At 38.9% G+C, this 21,669-nt stretch overlaps 3 protein-coding genes across 3 annotated transcripts in view; 2 read left to right on the top strand and 1 right to left on the bottom strand.

The window, feature by feature from the left end:
* The window catches only part of nsd3 (nuclear receptor binding SET domain protein 3), a 37,692-nt gene extending 35,562 nt beyond the window's left edge, over window positions 1-2,130 (bottom strand). The window contains exon 1 of the mRNA XM_053241159.1: window positions 1,818-2,130. The gene's annotated coding sequence lies outside the window, so the exon portion shown is untranslated. The remainder of the gene's footprint in view (window positions 1-1,817) is intronic.
* Window positions 2,131-3,552: 1,422 nt separating this feature from the next.
* Window positions 3,553-18,615, top strand: letm2 (leucine zipper-EF-hand containing transmembrane protein 2). The gene is made up of 11 exons (XM_026942683.3): window positions 3,553-3,917; window positions 5,680-5,750; window positions 7,727-8,144; window positions 9,304-9,447; window positions 9,712-9,852; window positions 11,498-11,701; window positions 11,798-11,917; window positions 12,108-12,227; window positions 13,621-13,713; window positions 14,978-15,043; window positions 15,556-18,615. The coding sequence occupies exons 2-11, from the start codon at window positions 5,704-5,706 to the stop codon at window positions 15,607-15,609; spliced, it is 1,407 nt and encodes a 468-aa protein (XP_026798484.3). The 5' UTR covers window positions 3,553-3,917; window positions 5,680-5,703; the 3' UTR covers window positions 15,610-18,615.
* Window positions 18,616-20,552: 1,937 nt separating this feature from the next.
* The window catches only part of npffr1l1 (neuropeptide FF receptor 1 like 1), a 7,595-nt gene continuing 6,478 nt past the window's right edge, over window positions 20,553-21,669 (top strand). The window contains exon 1 of the mRNA XM_026942573.3: window positions 20,553-20,831. The gene's annotated coding sequence lies outside the window, so the exon portion shown is untranslated. The remainder of the gene's footprint in view (window positions 20,832-21,669) is intronic.

The raw sequence follows: 21,669 nt of genomic DNA, 5'->3' as shown, positions 1-21,669 counted from the left end.
AACAGCACTAGCAGTGATCATAAGAAAAACACACAGAATGGGATGAGGAATTGAGAAGCGAGGCTGGGGCTGATTTCTTTCTAGCCCAAGATGTAGATTCATGTAGATTATATCCCTATTTGGATTGGATTAATTTATCAGGGGGATGTCGATATTAATTTTTTTACATCTCCTTAGTGATAAAAATCTTGCATCTGAACAGCAATAAAATAACCACAGGAGGAGTGAGTGTCTAGCGGGTTGAATATTCTACAAACCCGGATGGTTGTGTCATGTGTTCATATGATCACGCTCACACATTCACAGCACAGCGTCCGACTGGTCATAGAGGCACTGGAGTAGAGAAGAGATGTTGGCTCTTATTTCACTTTGGGATGCACCAAAGTTTCAGCAACAATTTGAAAATACAATAAAACAATAATAACAAAGTAAATGAGAAGCATTCAATTTTCGTTTCAGAACCCGGGAAGTGGTTAATATCTGGGGGAGGGTCACTGATACGCAAGCTGTGAGACTGAATATGGAAAGTGGCAGCAGTCAAACATCTTTTTTCCCAACATGAGGCCACATCTGCATCAAAAATCAGAGACAAGTGCATCCAAACAGGACTAATATGATCAAACGTCTGCTGAGTTTGGAGAAAAACTGTAGTTAATTCGGCCTGTAATTTTCTCAGAGGAGGCCTGAGAAAAGCATCGACATGGCAAACTGGACGGAAATAAAGTCACAGAGGAGCCTGGAAGATAGGAAATTACCCCAGGTCTCCATGTGATTTTAATGCAATCTGGATAGGGCTTATCAGTAACAGTCGTGTCAGGTGATCACACAGAGTGACGCGCCCCTTAGATTTGATCTCCATTGAGCTATTTTCTCAAAATGCATTTGAAGGAGAAACTAAAAGTAGATAGTCTAAGCACACCTTGTCTAATCAAAGTACAACTTACACAAAGGACAGATGACAGAACCGTAGGTTTAGTGGGTTTTTTTTGGTTTAACAAAATTGTCACAGCTTTTCTCTTTAGCATGACTTTTCTCTTTAGTACAGACGTGAAACACTAAAAAAAGATTTGAAATCACAAATGCAGCTGCCTCTGTCTTTAAGTGTGTGTGTGTAATAGTTTGCCCCATATCATCCTTATTACGCCATTGAGACTTCATGATATAATGCATTGCTCAACCAAAAAATCTTTTTGGAGCTATTAACAGATAATAGATTTTAGCCCTGTCACCTAATATTCCTGCACACAATTATTCTAATTTCCTACACAAACAGTAGAAGAGATGACTTACTTATTTTCTAAACAAATCATTCTCATTCTCAGAACTTCTTCATTTTTGTTTTTAATATGAGCAATTCTCACAAAAATCACATCAGTAACTTACTGATATCCCTAAATAATATTTTTAAAATTACAAATTGCCTCCTTGAAAGAAAAATCTGGTTTTAAAAAGGTGTTCTCCATTTCAAGGGACTGCTTCATTTGACTAAATATGTCATTTGACTAAATATGATTGTTAAAAAAAATCTTTAAGCTGGGCCATAACAAAAAGAATTTGGACACGATACAAGATGTATCAGATTTAAATGTGTCAATGGCAGTATAGCTGTTACTCAAGACTTGCCTTATCTCCGTTTATTCTAATTTCTGCCCAAATGTACATTTAGCCTACATAAAGTGAGTTACAGCCCAGTGCCCCGGTGTAAACAATTTCCATAGCCCTGCACTGAATCTGCCCCTCTCCACTATGGTGGACGCATTGATGTATGGCTCTAGCTAACATCGGCAGCTAATTAGATAAGATAAGATAAGACGTACCTTTACTGATCCCCCACACCACAGCAAAGAAGATAACACTGGCCACTACAGACTGGCAAGACAACCGTAGAAGCCTAGTGCACACATTAAAAGACCTGAGTCTCCTCAAAAAGAACATCCTGCTCTGTCCTTTCCTATAGAGGGCCTCAGTGTTGTCTGACCAGTCCAGTTTGTTGTTGAGTTGCACCCCTAGGAACTTGTAGGTGTCCACTATCTCCACTCCCTCGGAAGCCCACCACCAGCTCCTTGGTCTTCCCGATGTTGAGCTGAAGGTGGTTGCTATCACACCATCCTATGAAGCTTTAGATAAGGTCTCTGTACTCCTCCTCCTTATCCCCTGTGATACAGCCAACAATGGATGATACAGCCACTTCTGTAGGTGGTACGTTCCCAAATCGAAGCAGAAGTGAGAGATGTGGAGGGTGAACAAGAATGGTGACAGTACAGTTCCCTGGGAGGCACCAGTGCTGTTAGTCACCACATCCGACAAGCAGTCTTGCAGCCTGACCTACTGCAGCCTGTCGGTGAGGTACTCTGTAATCCAGGTCAAGAGGTCCTGGTCCACCCGCATCACAGAGAGCTTCTCAGCCAGCTGGAGTGGCTGGAAGTGTTAAAAGCACTTGAGAAGTCCATGAATATGATTCTCACAGTGCTTTGTGGCCTCCAGGTGTGTGTAAGCTCTGTGAAGCAGGTGGATGATGGCAACTGCAGCGGATCCAGGCAGTCGTGTACCAGGGGCCTGAGGTGCTGCAGGACCAGCCTCTCAAGGGTTTTCATTACATGTGACGTTAAGACAACAGGTCTGAAGTCACTGAGAGCGCTGGGACGTCCTTTCTTGAGCACGGGGACTATACAGGATGTCTTCCAGATCTTAGGCACCTTCTGCAGCCTCAGGGAGAGGTCAGAAAGATGCAGAAACACTCCTGCCAGCTGCTCTGCACACACTTTAAGCACCCTTGGTTTGATGTTGTCAGGTCCTCAGGTCTTGTGAATCTGGGTCTTAGTGAGCTGCCGTCTCACCCGGCTGGTCGTGATCCTGATGACTGGGGTGGTTGGGGATATGGTGGGGGTGGGGATATGGAGAGGGATATGTTCTCTAATATAGTCTTTACTGTTTTCCTACCTAATTTATGCTAACATGGCTTAAAAATAAGGAAATTTGCATTTCGTTCATGTAAAATAAATAATAAGGGAATAATTACAAAACTTATTTGAAAATTCCACTTCTTGTAGTACTGAAACTACGTACTGAAAATGTGAGTCAACAAGTGTGTGTGTGTGTGTGTGTGTGTGTGTGTGTGTGTGTGTGTGTGTATAGTTGCCCTGGGCAACAAAACAACACCGCCGTCTGCGTAAACTGACCGCAACAGCCATTTTCAACAGAGCTGAATGAAATATGACACTTCAGCAAGTAGCATCAGATCCCTGAACGGTTTCATCACCATTTCCTCCTCAATTATGGCGCCAGTGCTGATCTGAGATCAGGCACTCGAGTCGAGAACGTCACTGTTTCTGTCTATGTTAGTGTGGGAAATTCCGGGTATCGCATGTTCAGTTCCATGAAAAGTGATTGGCCAATCTGTACTCGTCGTATAGCGAAACACAATTCTATTGGTTGCTTTTTGTGTCAATCACACCTCTCCCCTTAGCGTGGCGTCAAAACCTCCTGACAGCCTATTGGCCAATCGACACTCAGCGCTTTTCCGATTCTCCTCCCGGTTGGTGTTGTTTCCTGTCAATCAAGGCTCTTCCCTCATCCGGGCTTCCCAGCTGCTGCCATCGATTCAGTAGGGAGACTGAGGAGAGAAGCTGGCCTAGCTCGTTAGGTCGGTTAGCCAACGTAACATCTGATTTACTAACAACACCGCTGTATTTAACAAAATAGGCGACTGAAGTACCACTGGAGGAGTAACAGCTTATCGTGAATGGCTCATATCGTTTTTAGAAGAATAGTTTTTGCTGCTGCACCGTGGACACCGAAGAAGAAATTTGACCCTCATAACGTTATCGCTTGTAGCCAAACTCCATTTTCCTCTCAGCCGAGTCAAATGATTTCCGTCTAACAACGAAGACTTTTAGGACACTCAGAGTTTCAAACAGGTATTTATTTATTCACATTTTCCGCTAAAATTACCACTTATTTTTGTTATTTGCGCTGGCTGTTTACGAAAACCGCTTCACGCGGTACCGTTTCCGCATGACACAGGCTGAATCCTAAATCGGTGTGTGCTCCCTATAAAGGTGCACTACTTACAGAGGAAAATAATAGCTTCTTCTACCCTATGTAGTGTGCTATATATCTAATTGGGATTCGTCTCCTCATAGGCTTCAGGTTTTGCTTGTTAAACCTAAACATTATGTTTCAGGGTGTTATTAAAGCACTGTAGGAAAAATGTGATAAAATATTTTCAGTTTGAATTGTTTTGACTCTCCTTTGTCGTAGGTAATAAATGTTAGACATACACAGTGCTCTCTGTCGGGTGTAGGAGAGATTATTTAGTGTACTGTGTGTAGGGAATAGGGAACCGACTCCCAAATGACTCTTTTAAACGAGTCCTTTTCATGTGTCGAAATGATTCAGAGTTATTTTTACGAAACCTTCTCCAACAAACAAAACAAAACAAAATAGACTTAACACAGAAAAGAACCGGAAATGAATGATTCAGTAGAAAAGTAGATGTTAATGTCCAATTAGCTGCTTGTTGTTGTTATGAGTTACAGAGGATTCAAATGGTTTAAAAGTGCTGATCGACGTAATAATTTCAGAAAAGTGTGTTATGACGTAATGTATCAGGTTTGCTACATCATCATCATCATCATCATAACAGTACATCTAACACTTTGTGCAACTCTGGGCACTTTATTACTACAATTTTTTATCAGAAAATGCTTCTAGCAATAAACTACAGGTGGCATATTTTAATAGTCGTTCATTTTTATTTTAAGGAAATGCCTCCAGTGTGAAAATATTTGAAGACACATGAATTTGTAAACATGCAAATTGGGTTGTGTGTGCACAGAAACCCTGGGTAGCACATCTGCATAAGCAGAACATCAGAAGAACATCTGTAGAGATGAATGCGCTGATATTAGTTAGATAACACAAGCATTTTAAGCCATTAAGTAGTCAGTTCTATATATAATATTTAAGACTCAATTCTATGTGAACGAATCTTTTTTATTTCTTAGACTGTTACTTGTATTTAACGTTAGTAAATAGCAGGCTAGGGCTGCACGATATTGAAGAAAAATGCGATAACTTGTTAAATAATGTGATATGCGGTACAGTGATGCTATGTGTGTAAATTCAATTTAAATTGTATTTATTTATATATTTAAAAACTGAATATGACATAACCAACATACATGTATTATGTTCTTTTGAGGATAAGAAAGAATTCTTTGCCATCTGCATCGCCTTAAAACTTTAACTTTTTGTAACCTCTTGAAGTATTAAAATCATTCAGTTATCACAAGTCCTTGCGATATGCATATCAGGATATTTACATTTGTGATATTTTGGTAATTTTGATATATTGTGCAGCTCTGTAGCAGACATGTTTGGCCTGGAGCTATGTGAGTGTGTTACAAACTTAGCAAGCAGCAATCTGACACACACACGTGCCCATGAAGCTATTTGGTGTCGTGTGACGTTGTGACACATCACCACAGCAGTGTGTTATTGTTCACGAGAAACTGAAAGCTGACAGGATGATACTGAGCTGATTTATTACACTAGATTATTATTATTATTATTATTATTATTATTATTATTATTATTAATTATTTTGTTTCTTTTCCACCACTAACCTTTTGTTAAACTAACAGGTCTCTCTGGTTTTTTTTTTTTTTTTTTTGGCAGGGCGGCGTGCGGTGTGACCTCATCATGGCCGTGTTCAGCTCCCAGGTGCTGCTCGCAGTCACGAGATCAAGGTGAGGCGATGTTTAGATATTCAGAGATGTGATTAATTTAGATGTTTAATCTCTGTTTTGTACATGTGACTGGATGTGTGCTGATAATCGCTCTCATGCTATTTTGTTATTAAGGTAAAATATCATTAGGTGAGGTGACATGGTGTGTAGTTTTTCTTGAATTTATGGCTGTGTTCTAAGTTAATCTATTAAGTGCACTTGTATTTGAATCTCTGTGACATTGGGATTGAGAACCAGTGTTTTATTCCCTTATCTTGAGGTCATTTTTATTTTATTACCTTGTAGCTGCACTGAGCTCAAATTTGAAAACAACACTGGATTTATTAGTGTGCTTTTTAAGGACAAATTTTTTTCCTCCACGTGTTGTCCATGTGTTATGTGTTATTTCTTTGCTTCCTTACTGCACTTTGTTTGAGCAGGTGCCAACCCTGTTTTCAGACTTGAGTGTAAAAGCAATTTGAAAGAAATGAAGGAAATGCTGAACGTGTGTGTGTGTGTGTGTTCAGGCTGATTAGTTAGGCTAATTGCAGTGTGCTTATCAGGAATGATTCATGAATTATAAACTGGGGCAGTAACGAGATTTGCTGGTTATTTTGGTTCATAAGCACACAGCAGTGTTTGCGTGACCACACAGGTGCTGAAAGACTCTTGAGTTTACCTGAATGATGAGCTTATTAACCACTTAAAGTCCCTGACCTAGTGAACTAGAATGAGGATTTATTTATTTATTTTTTTAATGTATCTATAAATAGACAGCACTTCTGTGTCACTCTGGGTAAGGGCGTCTGCTAAATGGTGTAAATGTAAATGCTTAAAGTCTAGCTAGCTGCTTATAATGAGTTCTCTCCTCCAGATAAGAATGTCAGAGATGTAGATTATGTTTCATTGTTTTTTTTTTTTTTTTTATTAGGGAAAAGTGTTTTTATTTAATACCATTAAAACATTTACCTCTTCTACCAGTAGACAATTTAACAAACCTAATAAATACCATAAAAAGAGAATAACATGGTGCTACAGCTATTCCTAACAAGAGACGTATATTAAAGGAAACTTTGTGTATCTAAAAATGGACAGTGCTGCTGTGTCGCTCCGTCTCTGGAAGACCGGGTTTGTTTCTATTGAGTAGTGTGATCCTCTTTCATACTTGACACAATTGTCAATAACCTGAACTTTAATTTGAAACAAAACTTGAACATGGTCTCAGAACATTCTTAGTCTTTGATACGAAAGGGGTTTTAGTGTGGTACGAATTTTACGTTTCATTTTGAAAAACCACAAAACTGTGTTTGGGTAATTGCTAGAGATTTCTGAGCTTTTTGTCCAAAACTTCAATGTTGAATAAAATTAGAGGTCTGAAACACAACGGATGACAAAACTGTGTATTGTTGGCTGTATGTTAGACAGTGGATCAAGACCATTATTGCATTTTTGTCAGAAAACCTCTGCAGCTGATTTACTTACTGAACACTCCAGGCAAAATGTGTCAGTGAGTGTAATTTAATAGAAAAATATAATTAAGCATCTAGACATTGAATAATACTATGAATATGTTGTGAAACATGTTGGTCATTGTTTTCTTTTAATGTGATGTTGTCATTTGCAGTTTGCTTTTACTTTCAGACTTACTTTCAGGTTTGTTTTGTGTTTAATGTGTCACATGGGAATCCCCCAGAGTTTTTAATGCTAGCTGATATTCATAAGATAACAGCATGGTGGGGTTTTTAAAAATTGTTTTAAAAGGAAAGGTCATACAGTTCCCTTCTTTTCTCCACCTCATGGATGACTCTCTTTTGTTACAATTGATATTTTATATCATCACTGCAAAATGTATTAAATTTAAATGTATGAAATGTAACTTGATGGCACTGTCAGACTAATATGTGTAACTAATAATTCGAACATGTCTACTAGAGAAAGGCTATAATTGATTGTTTTTGTGTCTAAACTTAATGTGTTTTTTGTCTTTTCTTCCTCAGGGGATCGTACTTGCTTTCCAAACGGCATGGCTGTTCCCCTCTCTCCTCTTCCTGTATACGTTATCACATAGCCACGTTGGAGCTCTCGTCCCGCAGTGCTCCCAGACCGCTCTACCTTCACATCTCCCGCACCACCCACCCACAGACCTTCTACGCCCCCGCTCGGACTCTACACTCCTCCTGCACCTGGCTCCAGGAAGTGAAGAACACCCCCGCTGAAGGTGAACAGGCGAAGGGGGAAGTCGTTCCCGAGCCCACCAAAGCTGTTGCTCGTAAATCTCTGGGTCAGAGAGTGCTGGACGAGCTGAAGCATTACTACCACGGCTTCAGGCTGCTGGGAATCGATACGAAGATCGCCGGACGCATGGTGTGGAGGCTGCTGCATGGACAACAGCTCACCCGCAGGGAGAGGAGGCGGGTACGTTCAGGGGAATTTACACACACAAAGACACAGTCAGTGATGGAAAGCAGCCCTGAGGAGAGTGGAGGGTCTTCAGCCTGCTGACATCGGGGGAGCAAGGGACAGATTCAGGGGGGGAGGGAGCTAGTTATTTAGTTACAGGCTTGGTCACTTAGGAGATTTATATCTAAAAATAGGAGTGACTTGTTTAGTAAAACATTTTGCAAAATAAGGTTGTCAAACTGTGGCTTTGCTTTTATGTGGAAACAGAAATAGACATTTTATACAGATGAGTGGAAATTGGCAGTTGGAAAAATCATGTATGTACTTACAGCATTAAATGGCAGTTTGGGGTAAAATTCTGAGATGGTACAGAGTTGCTTCCTGGTTTTTTGGGAGGATTTTTGGGGAAAATATGGTTCAGCAAAGACTCTATTTGTCATCTCATCTATTGAACTAATCCTGAATTTCCTATAGTTCTCACAAGCATTTCCCTAAAGCTTTTGCAAGCCGAGTTGAGTCAGACTGCTGCAGCAGAGCTGATAAACATATGGAGAAAAAAAAAAAAAAAGACTGTCATTCAGCATCTCTAGACCTGAAGAACTGCAGTTTCTTTAGTAAATCTTCTATTCCTGTTAATCCGTTCACATGCATTTTAGTAAATGATTTAGCTGAAGGTAGCATATCAGACCAGAGACTAGCAATAGGGCTAGAGATATTATGAAAGTTTTCACACCCTTTATAGATTTTTATTTTATTTACTCTCTCTCGTCTGATTACTGAACTAATCTGTTCACTGGTCTTTGGTGCTAAAATGCGGTAACGTGAAGCTCCACTATGAAACAAAACTTAACCACTTCAACACAATCTTCTTCTTGGTGTGTTACTTATAACGCACTTCATTAGGTGCAACACTAAGTGAAGTACACTGACTTGTACCATGCAGATGACTGTGCAGTGGAATGATCATAGCTGTTATCTAGCTCCTGAATAGACACCAATAGTGCAAACTTACAGTGACCCCTTGTTGAGAGCTTGTACTGATGTTTTGGAAGCACCATGCATAACAAAGGCAAGGAAATGAGGTGAAATGGTGGAAGTTGGTTTCTGGTCACCCCACCATGCTTTGTTTAAGTTAATAGCTAATGCGAAGCTGTTTCTCCCCCTCCCTCTGCAGCTGATGAGGACGTGTGCAGACTTGTTCCGTCTTGTCCCTTTCATGGTGTTCATCATTGTCCCCTTCATGGAGTTCCTGCTTCCTGTCTTCCTAAAGCTCTTCCCTGAAATGCTTCCCTCCACTTTCGAGACAGAGTCCAAGAAGGCAAGTACTAAATAATCAGATGTGAGCTGTCTGTCTGAATGAAGCCTTAGAATATATCACGTTTTCTAAAATGATGCGAGCTCAGGGAGCCTCCTACAGAATGATGCGTTATCGTATTTTGAACTAATTACATAATTAGTGTGCGGATATATCACACTGTATTCTCTAAATGATTGGCCCATGCTTGTTTTAAGCTTCAAGCTGGAGTGTTTAGATGAAAGAAGGATAAGTTTTTGTCGTTTATATCTTTAATTGTTGCTGCAGGAGGAGAAGCAGAAGAAGGGACTCGCGGCCAAGCTGGAGCTGGCTAAGTTTCTGCAGGAAACGATTGCTGAGATGGCCCGCAGAAACAAAGCGGCCGTGGGAGGAGATGAGACGCAGAAGTTCTCCACTTACGTACAGCAGGTACGAGAACGAATGAAGCCATAAACTAAACCGGGACGGACTGGCTTTCTTAACACCTTCTGTCAAATTGCATTTTTATACCTTTAGTAGAAGTGGGATGATGCAACAAATGAGGTTTTTTTCTCGGCTCAGTTTCTGGAACAAACACAAGGAATCTTTTTTTTTTTTTTTTTTTTTTTTTTTTTTTTTTTTTTTTTTTTTTTTTTTTTTTTTGGTAAACGCAGTATTTTGCTGTTTACGTCATTTTGATGTGAGAGTGACACAGTGAATTTGTAATGTTTCCAGTGGATTGTAGTGCATTGAAATCAGTGCTGTCATTATGTAAAAATGATTCGGACATCCCACTTGGACATGTAAATCTCTGACATTAGTCATCTCTGTAGCAATGCATTATACAGTTATGATGGCGATCAGTTCCCAAATCATATTTGAACATTTTCCCTAGTTTCTAAAAAGATTATTGACACTGAGATTGAGATTTGAGATTATTACTAAACATTAATAGGGAATGTTTGGTTTATATATGTGAGGCATTCTGGGGGAAAAACCTTCAGATATCGCTGTGATTGAACTTCGATCAGACTCCAATCAGCTTTTGGCCAAAATTGTGTTTTTAGATACATTAAAACAATGTGGAAATATTTTTATTTACTTCTAAATCTTTCCTAGGCTTCCTGTAAAGATCATGATGTGTATGAAGCCAGTTTAATAAACACAATGGGGTTTGTCTAAAACCATGCTAGCTAAAGCGGCAGTCACACTAGACTTTTCACTTCCATTGACTTCTATTGAATGCTGGAGACCTGAAAATATCTAGTCGTTTGGTGAACTCTGACCTGCGAGTTCTTATGACGTGAAGACGTCTGACCAATAGGAGATTGACACGTCACAGCATGACCTCTTCAGAAAATCCAAGATGGATGAAGCACTGATTATAGCGGTGTCGCACCGTCCCGTTTTATTCAACGCAGCTTTAAAAGAATATAAAATCAACATCAAAAGAGAAGCTGCCTGAATTGCAGTGTTTCTACATACAGGAATAGATGGTATATTTTAGCATTGAAACAAATATTTGTAAAATTATTTTGTAATTGCTTCAGTGGTCCTCTGAAATATTCACTGCTGTGACAGTGCAAGCACGTCGGAATCCATGATGTGTGGCTTAAAAAAACCCAACATCTTGGTGCGTCATGTCATATCCGTTTGCCAGCCATATTCACAGAGGCCTCCGAAGAAATTGTGCATGCTGAGAGACTAGTATGACCGCCGGTTAAGCCTGATTTCCTGATTCAGTGAATGTCAGGTTTTGATAAAGTTGTTGGAGAGCCACGTGGTGTAGCGAAATGGACATAAGCCTAATCGGTTCAGTTAGTAAGCAGATACCGGCTGTCAAAATAGAGATGCATGCCACAGAGTAACATATTTCAGTTCAGAAAAGCCTGTAGTTTTCACAACTATATCTAGTGGAAACTGTCAAACTTTCATCATGTGGCATTCTTCTGTATTTGGTTATAAAGTGACATCACATCCTGTCAAGTCAGAGCTGGCAGAAAATGCAAATGAAGTGCATTTTTAATATTTTGCCCAAATGTGATTTATGGCTGTGCATAAAGAAACCCTGTGTCACTCGGGTTGTTCTGTCCAGGTGAGACACACGGGTGAGCAGCCAAGCACGAAAGACATTGTGAAATTCTCCAAGCTTTTCGAGGATGAACTGACGCTCGAGCATTTGGAGCGCCCCCAGCTGGTGGCTCTGTGTAAACTGCTGGAGCTGCAGCCCATCGGCACCAACAACCTGCTGCGCTTTCAGCTCATGATGCAGCTGCGCACCATCAAAGCTGACGACGAGGTAATGAGGAGTTGGTGCTTGTTTGTCTGTAGCTCACATCCTGTAATATAGTTGATAAAATGTCAGTGTAATAATTAGTCCCCTGTCTATGTGTAGATGATCTCTAAGGAAGGCGTCTCAGCGATGACTGTAGCGGAGCTTCAGGCTGCATGTAGGAGTCGAGGGATGAGATCTCTCGGTCTCTCCACAGATCAGCTACGACAACAACTCCAACAGGTACAGCATCAAACAGGTGGTGGATGCTTTATTAATGAATTCAAAGGGAAGAAATCTTTAGTACACAATGTTTTTTTGGAGAAAACGGGACATGAATGAATCTGCACCACATTTACATATTTTAAATTCTGAAGTGTTTAAATTCTGAAGTGGTTATGTCATTAATGTCATGATGCGTTGTGTGTTGCAGTGGCTGGATCTGCACTTGAAGGAAAATGTTCCTCCATCTTTGCTGCTTCTTTCCAGAGCCATGTATCTGACGGACCTCAAACCTAAACCTCCTGTTATTCCTCCCGTTCCCAAACTGGAGGTATGTAGGGTTTAAAACGCATACATAAGATCTTTTAATGGAGACTGCTTACTCACATATCACTGGGAGGTGAAGGTGCAGTTTGGTGCCTTTTTGTTTTTTTTTCTTCTTTTTTTCCCTTAAAAGTGTAGCATCAGAGCAGCAAAGATGCAGGAGGAATGATCACATAAGACAAAAAGGAGAAAGTTCAAACTTACCATACATACAGAAAGAGTGTAAATAAATAAAACGACATGGGAGAGACAGGGAAAATATTTATAAAATAGTGGTCAATTAGTATCTGTGGTGATGTAATACACAGGTAATACTCTGACACTGCAGATCTAATGTTTTATTCGACTAAAGGTCGTAGCTTGTAATTTCCACCTCTTATTAGGAAAAAATAAAGAAAACATGCCCTCAACTCGGAATTCCTACTCAGGAACTCAGGGAAGTCTCCTCAACTCCGGCACGCAAAATAAAAATGAGTTCAGCAAATAAAGGTGAAAAAACGAGTTCATCAAATGAAGTCAAATCGACATGGCTGTTCACCGGATCAGAAATAAACAAAGTACAATTTCTAACCTTTAAATGATTTTTTATTTATTTATTTATTTATTTTTCTTTTCATTAAAATTTGAATGAACGTTGTCTATACATTTTGCTGTTTTAAAGAGGAAAAATTTACAGCAGTCATCACAGGCTATCTTATTGCTAACAAAAGACAAACATGGAGGTGTCTGATTTTTTTTTTTTTCCCCACTTTGATGCTCGAATGCACAAAGATCAAAAATGACATAATTCTGAGTTCATGGTTCCAAAGTAAGAACGTAGCATAAATCTGTATCTGGATTTGTATCTATAAAGCTTCTCTGTGGCAATATCTGTTGTTGAAAGTCCTCTATGAAGAAATTGAATTGATTTAGACAATACAGTATCTCACATGGCTGAGGTTATTCAGTGTTAAGAGAAAATGTTTAACAGATGTGTCAGTGGTGATGCATTCAGTCATAATGTACTTAACTTTAATACACCAGCTCTCACTCACAAGCGCATTTACAATGCACAGTGTGCTCTACTTAAAAACAACACACCACTGATTGGATTACACACACGTGAACGTGGCTTTAATGTAACATTTAAAGAAACGTAATCAGAAACCCTAATATCACACCATTTTTTTGATACACACCGTATGAGAACGCCGTCACTTCATGCCATATGTAGTGCACTAAATAGAGAACGGTTTCAGGTTTAGCCTGACTCTAACCTTTGAGACTCAAACGGTTTTGTTGTACTGGGAATGTCACACATTTGCTTGCATACACACACACACACACACGCACACAACTGATAAGATGTCTCCGAGTTCAGCTGAATGTTATGTAATTTGACCTGTGTGTGTGTGTAATAGAAATCTCCTGCTGAGAGTGAAGCTACAGCAAAGTCCCATTCCTCTTCTGTGGAAATGCTGATTGACTCCGCCCCCGTCCTCAAGGACAGGAAGGTTCGTGAGACTGGTGTTCTTTTCACTGTTTGTGAATGGATTCCTCTAGATAGGGCCCTAGCAAATTTCTCGGTAATTGTAAAAGAGAAAATGCAAAACATGTTTAATCACGTGTTCGTAGGAGTAGCCTTGCCTAAGACTAGCCTAGCCTACCTCAGTGGAAGCCTCGACTCAGAGGACCTCCAAAACCGTAACGCCGCTTGTGCGATATGTGTGTAGATGAATAATTCCAGCATCCAGTTTTTATTAAATTAATTAATCCACTTGAAAATGGAGAACAGAAAGAATGCTTTCTGTAATCTTGTCACTGGTTGATGAAACCTACTTTACACAAAGCTAACTTGCTAATTTGCATGCTAGCTACTGAGACTGACCTTCAGGGTTGAGTTATCCTGATATTTCAAGACATTTATATGATACATGATATACATCAAGATATACAAGATATATGACATGATATATAAACCGCCAGAAAAACAGTAGCGTTGCATTTAAAAATAAACCTTTAAGATGTAATTTTGATTATAGTTTAAAGTTTATTATTACTTTAAGCAATTTGTGTACATACCTGTGCATACACTGCAAGTCACACACAAAATATGCGGCTTTACAACTTACTACTGGGACAGTGACACCTTATACCTTTGTGCAACCTATGGCAACAAAAATAATTTCAATTTACAGCAATAAATGCTATATACAATGCAAAATAAAATAACATTTTAAGTAATATACAGCTTATATATTGTTTCTTGACAAAAATGACTTGATATCTAACTGACCTGCTAGTAGCAATGCTAATGTATACTTTTATTTATTGCCTACAAAAATAAACACAGAAAAGGAGATACAGTAGAAGACTATCAAATCAGCAGCTTTTTATATAAAAAAAAAACCCTTATGATAGCTCAGAAAAGTGTATTGTATTGTCATATCGCTCAGCCCTTCCACCCTCTAATTCATAGTTACCAGTTCAAATACTTTGCTTCATCCAAAATGTCAAACATCACTGACACATTATTTACTGAACTTCACTGCATTTTCGTGGGAAATTGTGAATTGCATTGGAAAAGGCTGAATGCATGGTGTAGCTTTTACTGGTGTGATTTTGGTAGGACCCCACATATATGGTCTGTAAGGATCTCTTAATCTCTCAGATATTATGAGAATAGTCTAGAATAAAAGAATTTTAAGTGTTGTATGTATTTCGGTGTCATTGTGCTAATACAGTATGTTATTAACACTGTTTTTGTGTGTGTGTCAGGCGGAGGAATTGGCGGAGAAACAACGTGATTTGGACATGCCATCACCAGAGGCTCAGTTAATTCATGTAAGTGTGCATGTGTGTGTGTGTGTGTGTGTGCGTGTGTTAGGATTGCACCTTATTGGTTATAGAGTAACTGAGTTATATAATTTGAGCCCATTTCTGTACCAGTCCACATACTTAATCAGTTTACAGCTCATGTACTGCTTTAAGGCTCCCAAAATCCTCATAATCCACTTTCTGTGATCTGTGCAAAACTGTTAATTCTGCTTTAACCTGCTGGAGGAGGATGGAAATAGAATCAAAGCTATATTTATCATTACCAAAGCAACAGGAAATTTCCAGAAAACATCTTTAATCACGTGACCAATAGTGCTCCAGATCTACTCCTCACCACTAATGCCCACTAATCTCTCTCACTCACTCACTCACTCACTCACTCACACACACACACACACACACACACACACACACACACACACACACACAGTTAGACCTATCTAAAATAAGGTAGAAAATACAGTTATTGGGATACAGCTGCTATGTAGCTAATCCACATGTTTGTTTCTTTCCGTCAGGCTAAAGGTGCAGAAATGGCGCAGAAGTCCAAGATGAGTGCTAACGGACTTTGAGAGGCTTCTCCAGGAAAATTCTCATTGTACTCTTCCTCTTCCTCATCTGCCACGCCAGCCACGAGGGCACACACTCACTTGCTGTCACGCTCGCACAAAAACACACACACTCCAGAATCTCAGTGATGGACTCCGAAGCGTCCGTGTTTTCCTTCTCCTGTGCGCCGTGGCCTATTTTTCTTTTTTCCCCATTTACAAAAAATAGAGAAATAGAACTTGAGCCGAGGTGAGAGTCAGAAAGAGGTGCTTATGAACCTCCAGCTAGAGAATAATTTCCGTTCTTATCATGTACATTTGTAAATAAACTGTAAAATATTACTGGCACATTATTAATAATGATATTATTATGAAGACACGCTCCTCTTTTGGACACGTGGCTGTGCCATATTTAACCTATGAAACTGAGAATCAGTCATGCTGTTTATTTTTATTTTGCATGCCGGAGTGCAGGCAGGACGTGTTTCATTTCCTTTATGGAGGGAATGTCAAGCTGACTCAAGTTGTATCGAATGTTCAGGCATTGTAGGATGAAATAAGCCAGCTTTCAGTCATGCACTCGACATCTCAGACCCGTTTGTGTGTTTGCATAAATTAGTGCGAACATAAAGGATTTATTTTTTTGTAACAGAAACTAAGCAGCTGCCTTTTTCACTATGTAAAGTCCAAACAGTGTTTGTATTTTAACTGAAGTATATAAATTAATATGGATGTAAAAATTTGTAGACACTTTAAAGCCCTAATCAGGAGTCCTGCGAGAAGAAATGTAGCAATTTGTTCTGTTGTTTGGGTAAATTGTAAATGTGCTTTATCCCCGAGGTTTGAAAACACTTTATATATTTGTTGCAACACCAAATTAGCTGAGCAGTCAGTGCTCTAGTGGAGCCATATCGCTCTGGTTATAGTTTTTGTTCTCAAATAAAGAAAAATACTTTTAAACCTACAACAAAAATTGAATCTTTCTAGCACAATAAAACAGCACCAGTTCAGAATAGCTATATGCAATCTATATATTTTTGGCATTTGTTAAAATATTTATGGTATGGAAAAAATGTAAATTGTAAAAAAGAAAGAAAACAACCATAGAAATACTGAATAACTTGCTTTTTTTTCCATCATGATTTTAGAATTATGTTGTAGGTGTAGAAGCATTTTTAGATTTTGAAATCAAAAACTAAATAATGTAGGCCAAGCTAGCTAACTATCAAGTTGCTTTTGATGATTTGTTTTAGATATTAGTCTGTATGATTTAAGGCCTTCAGTGATGCATTAGAGCTGGAGTTCTCAGACATTTAGCTTTCAGGGACCCCTTTAAAACTGTTAAACAAATTTCATTCCCTAGAACAGATTCATTTTAAGAACATAATACTACATTGATGATTTAAACATGTATGTTAATATTTTTTTATTGGCAATCCCACATTGGTTATAACCTACAAACCTTCTTTAAATTTGTTAGCATGTTAGCACATCTCATCTTTCACCATTTTACCTCCTGATAAATATTTGGACATGTTTAGTTTTACCAGTTATGTGCTGTGTCTGAAATCGCTCCCTCACTCACTTATTCACTATTTACTATATAGAACACTATGTTGGGCATTATGGGTAATATCGTAGTGCACTATCCAGGGAATATAATTTGTTGACTAAGAATTTGCTTTTTTTTTTAAGGGAAAAAAAAAAAAAAAAAAAAAGGACTCGAATATAGTTGCACTATATGGTAAATATGTATGGTGAGAAACAAATTAAGCCACGGCCCCGGGTGTTAACTAGCTCCTGCTCTCCCGCTGGCTAAAATTTATTAGGCTTAAACCTGCAGATAAAATAAAACTGGAAAGAAAAAAAAAAAATGGAATTATTACGCCTTTCTGCTCTCTACTGTGGTGTGTGTTTTAACATGAAATTCAAGAACTAGCTAGAGATGATGGTGAAACCCCGTGATGTGGATGTTACCATTCTTTGATTCCTCATTGGGGCTTTAAAGAAAGACATGTTACTATTACTGGAGAAATATGTAGAGTACTGTTCATGAACACCCTGCTCCCTGTCTGATAAAGTAACGCCACTTAGGATGGCCAAGAGGACTAAATGAGATGAGGGCTTGTTAGACACAGGATTAAAACACAGCCTTGGTTTCTGATTTTTGTCTTTAATTTAAAGTTTGTTTTGTTCACTGAAAAACCAAAACCACATTTCCAAAGCAAAGTGCTTTGATGGCTTCTCAGTCTACAAGGTTAAAATTCCCAGAGAATGTGGTGTATGATAGCAAATGAGTGTGTTATCACATGTCTAGATCACTGAGACTGTGCTGGATGTTTAATAAAACGTTCCAGCTGTATCTGCTGATTGGTCCTGGTGGGCGTGGCCTAACATACTAACTGGACTGTCTGCAACTCTCAGTGTACCATGTCTAGTTTTTAAAAAAAAGTGTGCAGGCGTAGTGAGTGACATCAGATGTGTATGGTGAGGTGGAATGTATACAAGGTATGTCTGATATTAGCCCCGCCCACTTTCCAATGAAAGGGTGCGAAACTATATAGAAATTGGAGTGTCTGGACATTTAAACTTGCATCATGCAATAGAAACCATTCAGAATCAGATTGACGGATCTATTTTTTTAACTGTTACACTGAATTGATAAGGATTATTTTTTTAACATCACCTGTCATTTTGAGTCGGACCTTTTAAAACCTCATGCGTTTTCATTTGGTGCAGTTTAAAACTCCATGCCTTTCCTTTGCCAGTGTTCTTTTGTATTTAATATTACTGTTTTAATGTTTTAAACACCTCGTCAACTTCCCCACATGAATTGTGCATCTCGTGTGTCCTACGAGTGCAGTGTGTAACACAAGGTAGATTTTTCAGTCTGGTTGCCTTATCAGCATGCTAACTAACTAGCAGATTAATCCACAGATAGTGATGCAGATTTCCACCAAGGGGAAGACGGCTGCGGTGTTGAAGTGTTGAAAGACAGATGGGAAAATAAAGCAGCATTTAACAGTGTAACACTGAGGCTCTGTGTGTTTTGTAGGTGTTGCTTTTTCTGCATGGATAAGAAAATCATAATTATGGAGCACTCAGCACTTTCAGGACCCCCTTTTTTTGGTAGAGCGTTTTAGACAAACCAATGTGTCATTCATTTACCATTTTCCAAAGTTTGCATCCTCATTGATATGCTGTATATGAGGAGTTCTCAAATCAGGAACCCCATTACATGTTTAAAAAAACAAAAAACACTGACCCAATCAATGCAATTATACAAATATTAAGCACATTATTTAAATGTGTACAATATTTCATTTATTTATTGGAGCCTAGGGCTTGCATGATTCATGAGCTTTCCACCCACAGAACACATTGCTTATTAAAATGGTAATTAGATTCCATATGACATTAATTATAGTCATAGTATCTTTGATAATAACGTGATTTTCTCCTTTGTACCTACATCACAGACTCTCCGGCTTTGCTTCATGGCTCTAAGTAGTTTATTTGACATCAGAGTATCAGACAAAATCCTTATAGGAGGCAGATGGAACGTGCATCACATTCAGTGAACCAGCTGTGAAATTAAATCACATTGTTTTACTGTTTATATCTTAGCAAACACTTTGGCCATTGGATACTGCTTTTATTAATGAAGGAATGAAGGATTAATGAAGGAGAGCTCATTTAAAACCAATACAAAGCACAATATAAAACGAACAACCAAAGACCCCAAAAACACTCTGTATGTGCGCAGTGTGTGTGTGGACTGTGTAGTCCAGTAGTGTGGAATAAAGTGCATTAGTGGCATCTAGGGGTAGAATCGATGAACTACAGTTTGAAAATCACGCTGTGTGAAATAAAAACGTCACTGAATTTCCCCCACATTATTCAGACATTTTCCGCTAACGTGGCATGTGGTTATTTAAGGTGTGACCATGAATTAATCGTCTATACTGAGGCCAGGAGCTAAGTATCTCATGGCCGTGAATTGTGTAACTTAAGCCATCAACGTAATATGCCAGTGCCTCCAGTATGTCTTTATACCTCATTCTAAGATTCAAGTAAAGTGTAATATTAGCAATTATCAGTCATCTCCATGCTTAAGTTCCTGTGGACACAATAATCCAATTTATTTCTTGAATGATTGAATCACTTGGGGACATGTTAATATAGGAAAATAATCAACAACGAGACGGTGTGATATGGCCTGATGCAAAGCCGAGCTAGTTATCACCCTGAAGTTGATTGTTTTCCTATAACAACATGTCCTAATTCAATTTTAAATTATTATTGAAAGATATTTAAAGTTGTAGAACATCCGCAAAACAAGTTAGTTACTCTTATCACTTAAAGCATCTTTAAACAGTCTTTCTCTTAACAGTCTCTCTTTTAACTCTCTCTTGAAGTTTACAGAGAAACCAGAAAGCTCAAAACCCTGTCCTGAAGACTTTCCTGTAAACCTACTGATGATTACAAAGCACTAAGACTGGAGACTCCTTCCATAACCGTTAAATGTTAAAGCATCTCCTTACAGAAAACCTGACCATATCAACAATCATACATTTTTCTTTGTAAAGTAACAATACATTTTTAATCTGTTTGTTATTAGCCTTAGATTATGTGGAGTGCGGGCCATACTGTACGAGCTGTTACTATAGAAACGATAATGTAGCCTATTAGAACCAGCGCATTAATATAAACCTGTGATTTGCCTTGAAGCCGGAACTACTGTCAGAGCTGCTGTTAGAGAAAATTAATCAGCACCTTCTGACCAATCAGAGTCTAGCATTCACCTGGAGCTGCTGTACAACCGCCAGGTCACCTCTGTAGCTCTGGATAAAAAGTTTAAGTAAAAGATCATCATAGGTCCTAGGCCATCATCCCATTAAAAAGCGCCTTCTACATTTGGCGTAAAGAGGCGTGGCATTATTAACGAACATTTGCAAGGAGTTTGGTCACTAATGACGTGTGGTCAGGGGGCGTGGTTAGTGGCACACAGAAACCACTGCTCCGGTCCCGTAGAGTGACTTTAACACTGTGTAGAAACTGATGCTGAAGACTTCTGCCGTTTTGTGCTGCTAGGAAAACCATCACGCGCCACTTGTGGAACGCGTTACGTCACGGGTTTCCCGGGGCTCGCGAATCTCAGGAAGCTCGAGCGCAGACTGAGAATGAAGCACGAGCTGCTCACGGAGACCGAGCTGCGCGAGCCCGACGTGTTTACTCCACTGCAGGTGAGATGAGATGTTCACCTGTGATGCTGTGTGACTGTTGTGGTGGATATTAGTGTGTGTGTGTGTGTGTGTGTGTGTGTGTGTGTGGCGCAATAATAATAATAATAATAATAATAATAATAATAATATGTGCACATAAGTAGCCTATACTTGCTTATATTTATATGAGCATGCATGCACACCCTTCTCTCCTTGCTTACTTACATACCTACATAGTTAGTTAGTAGTTAGTTAGTTAGTAGTTAGTTAGTTAGGTTGTTAGTCTACCTACTTAGAAAAAAAATATTTCCTCAGTGGTTCTTTGGATAGTTAGCTTTCTAACCAAGTTCTGCTCTGGGAACCTTTTCTGAAAGGAAAACCCTCTGATCTAGGGCTTTACATAGAACCTTTAAAAGGTTAAATACACCCTTTAAAAAGGTTAAATCTAGAAAACAGCTTGTCCCTCTGTGGAGTGTTTCAGTGACGCTGCGAGCATAACTGAAATAGAAATCAGAAAATCTTTCTAAGACACTCTCATAAATAAAGGTACCACATGCATGCACCTTCTTAGGTAAAAGGAGCAGAACGTGTAGCCTCGATAGTACCACCTCAGTGATGAGGAAAAGTATAGTTTTCTACCATTTTTGGCACAATTTCTGGAAAGCAAGCTGGAAGAGATGAATGGAAATATGTAGAAATATGTAGAGTGTGGAATAAACTCTCTCCCCCTCTCTCTCTCTCTCTCTCTCTCTCTCTCTCTATATATATATATATATATATATATATATATATATATATATATATATATATATATATATATATATATATATATTCAGTAATAAATGTAATTGCAGAGTAG

Source organism: Pangasianodon hypophthalmus, chromosome 17 (assembly GCF_027358585.1).
Source record: "Pangasianodon hypophthalmus isolate fPanHyp1 chromosome 17, fPanHyp1.pri, whole genome shotgun sequence".
NCBI lineage: Eukaryota > Metazoa > Chordata > Actinopteri > Siluriformes > Pangasiidae > Pangasianodon > Pangasianodon hypophthalmus.
This window is presented reverse-complemented; position numbering and strand designations above follow the sequence as displayed.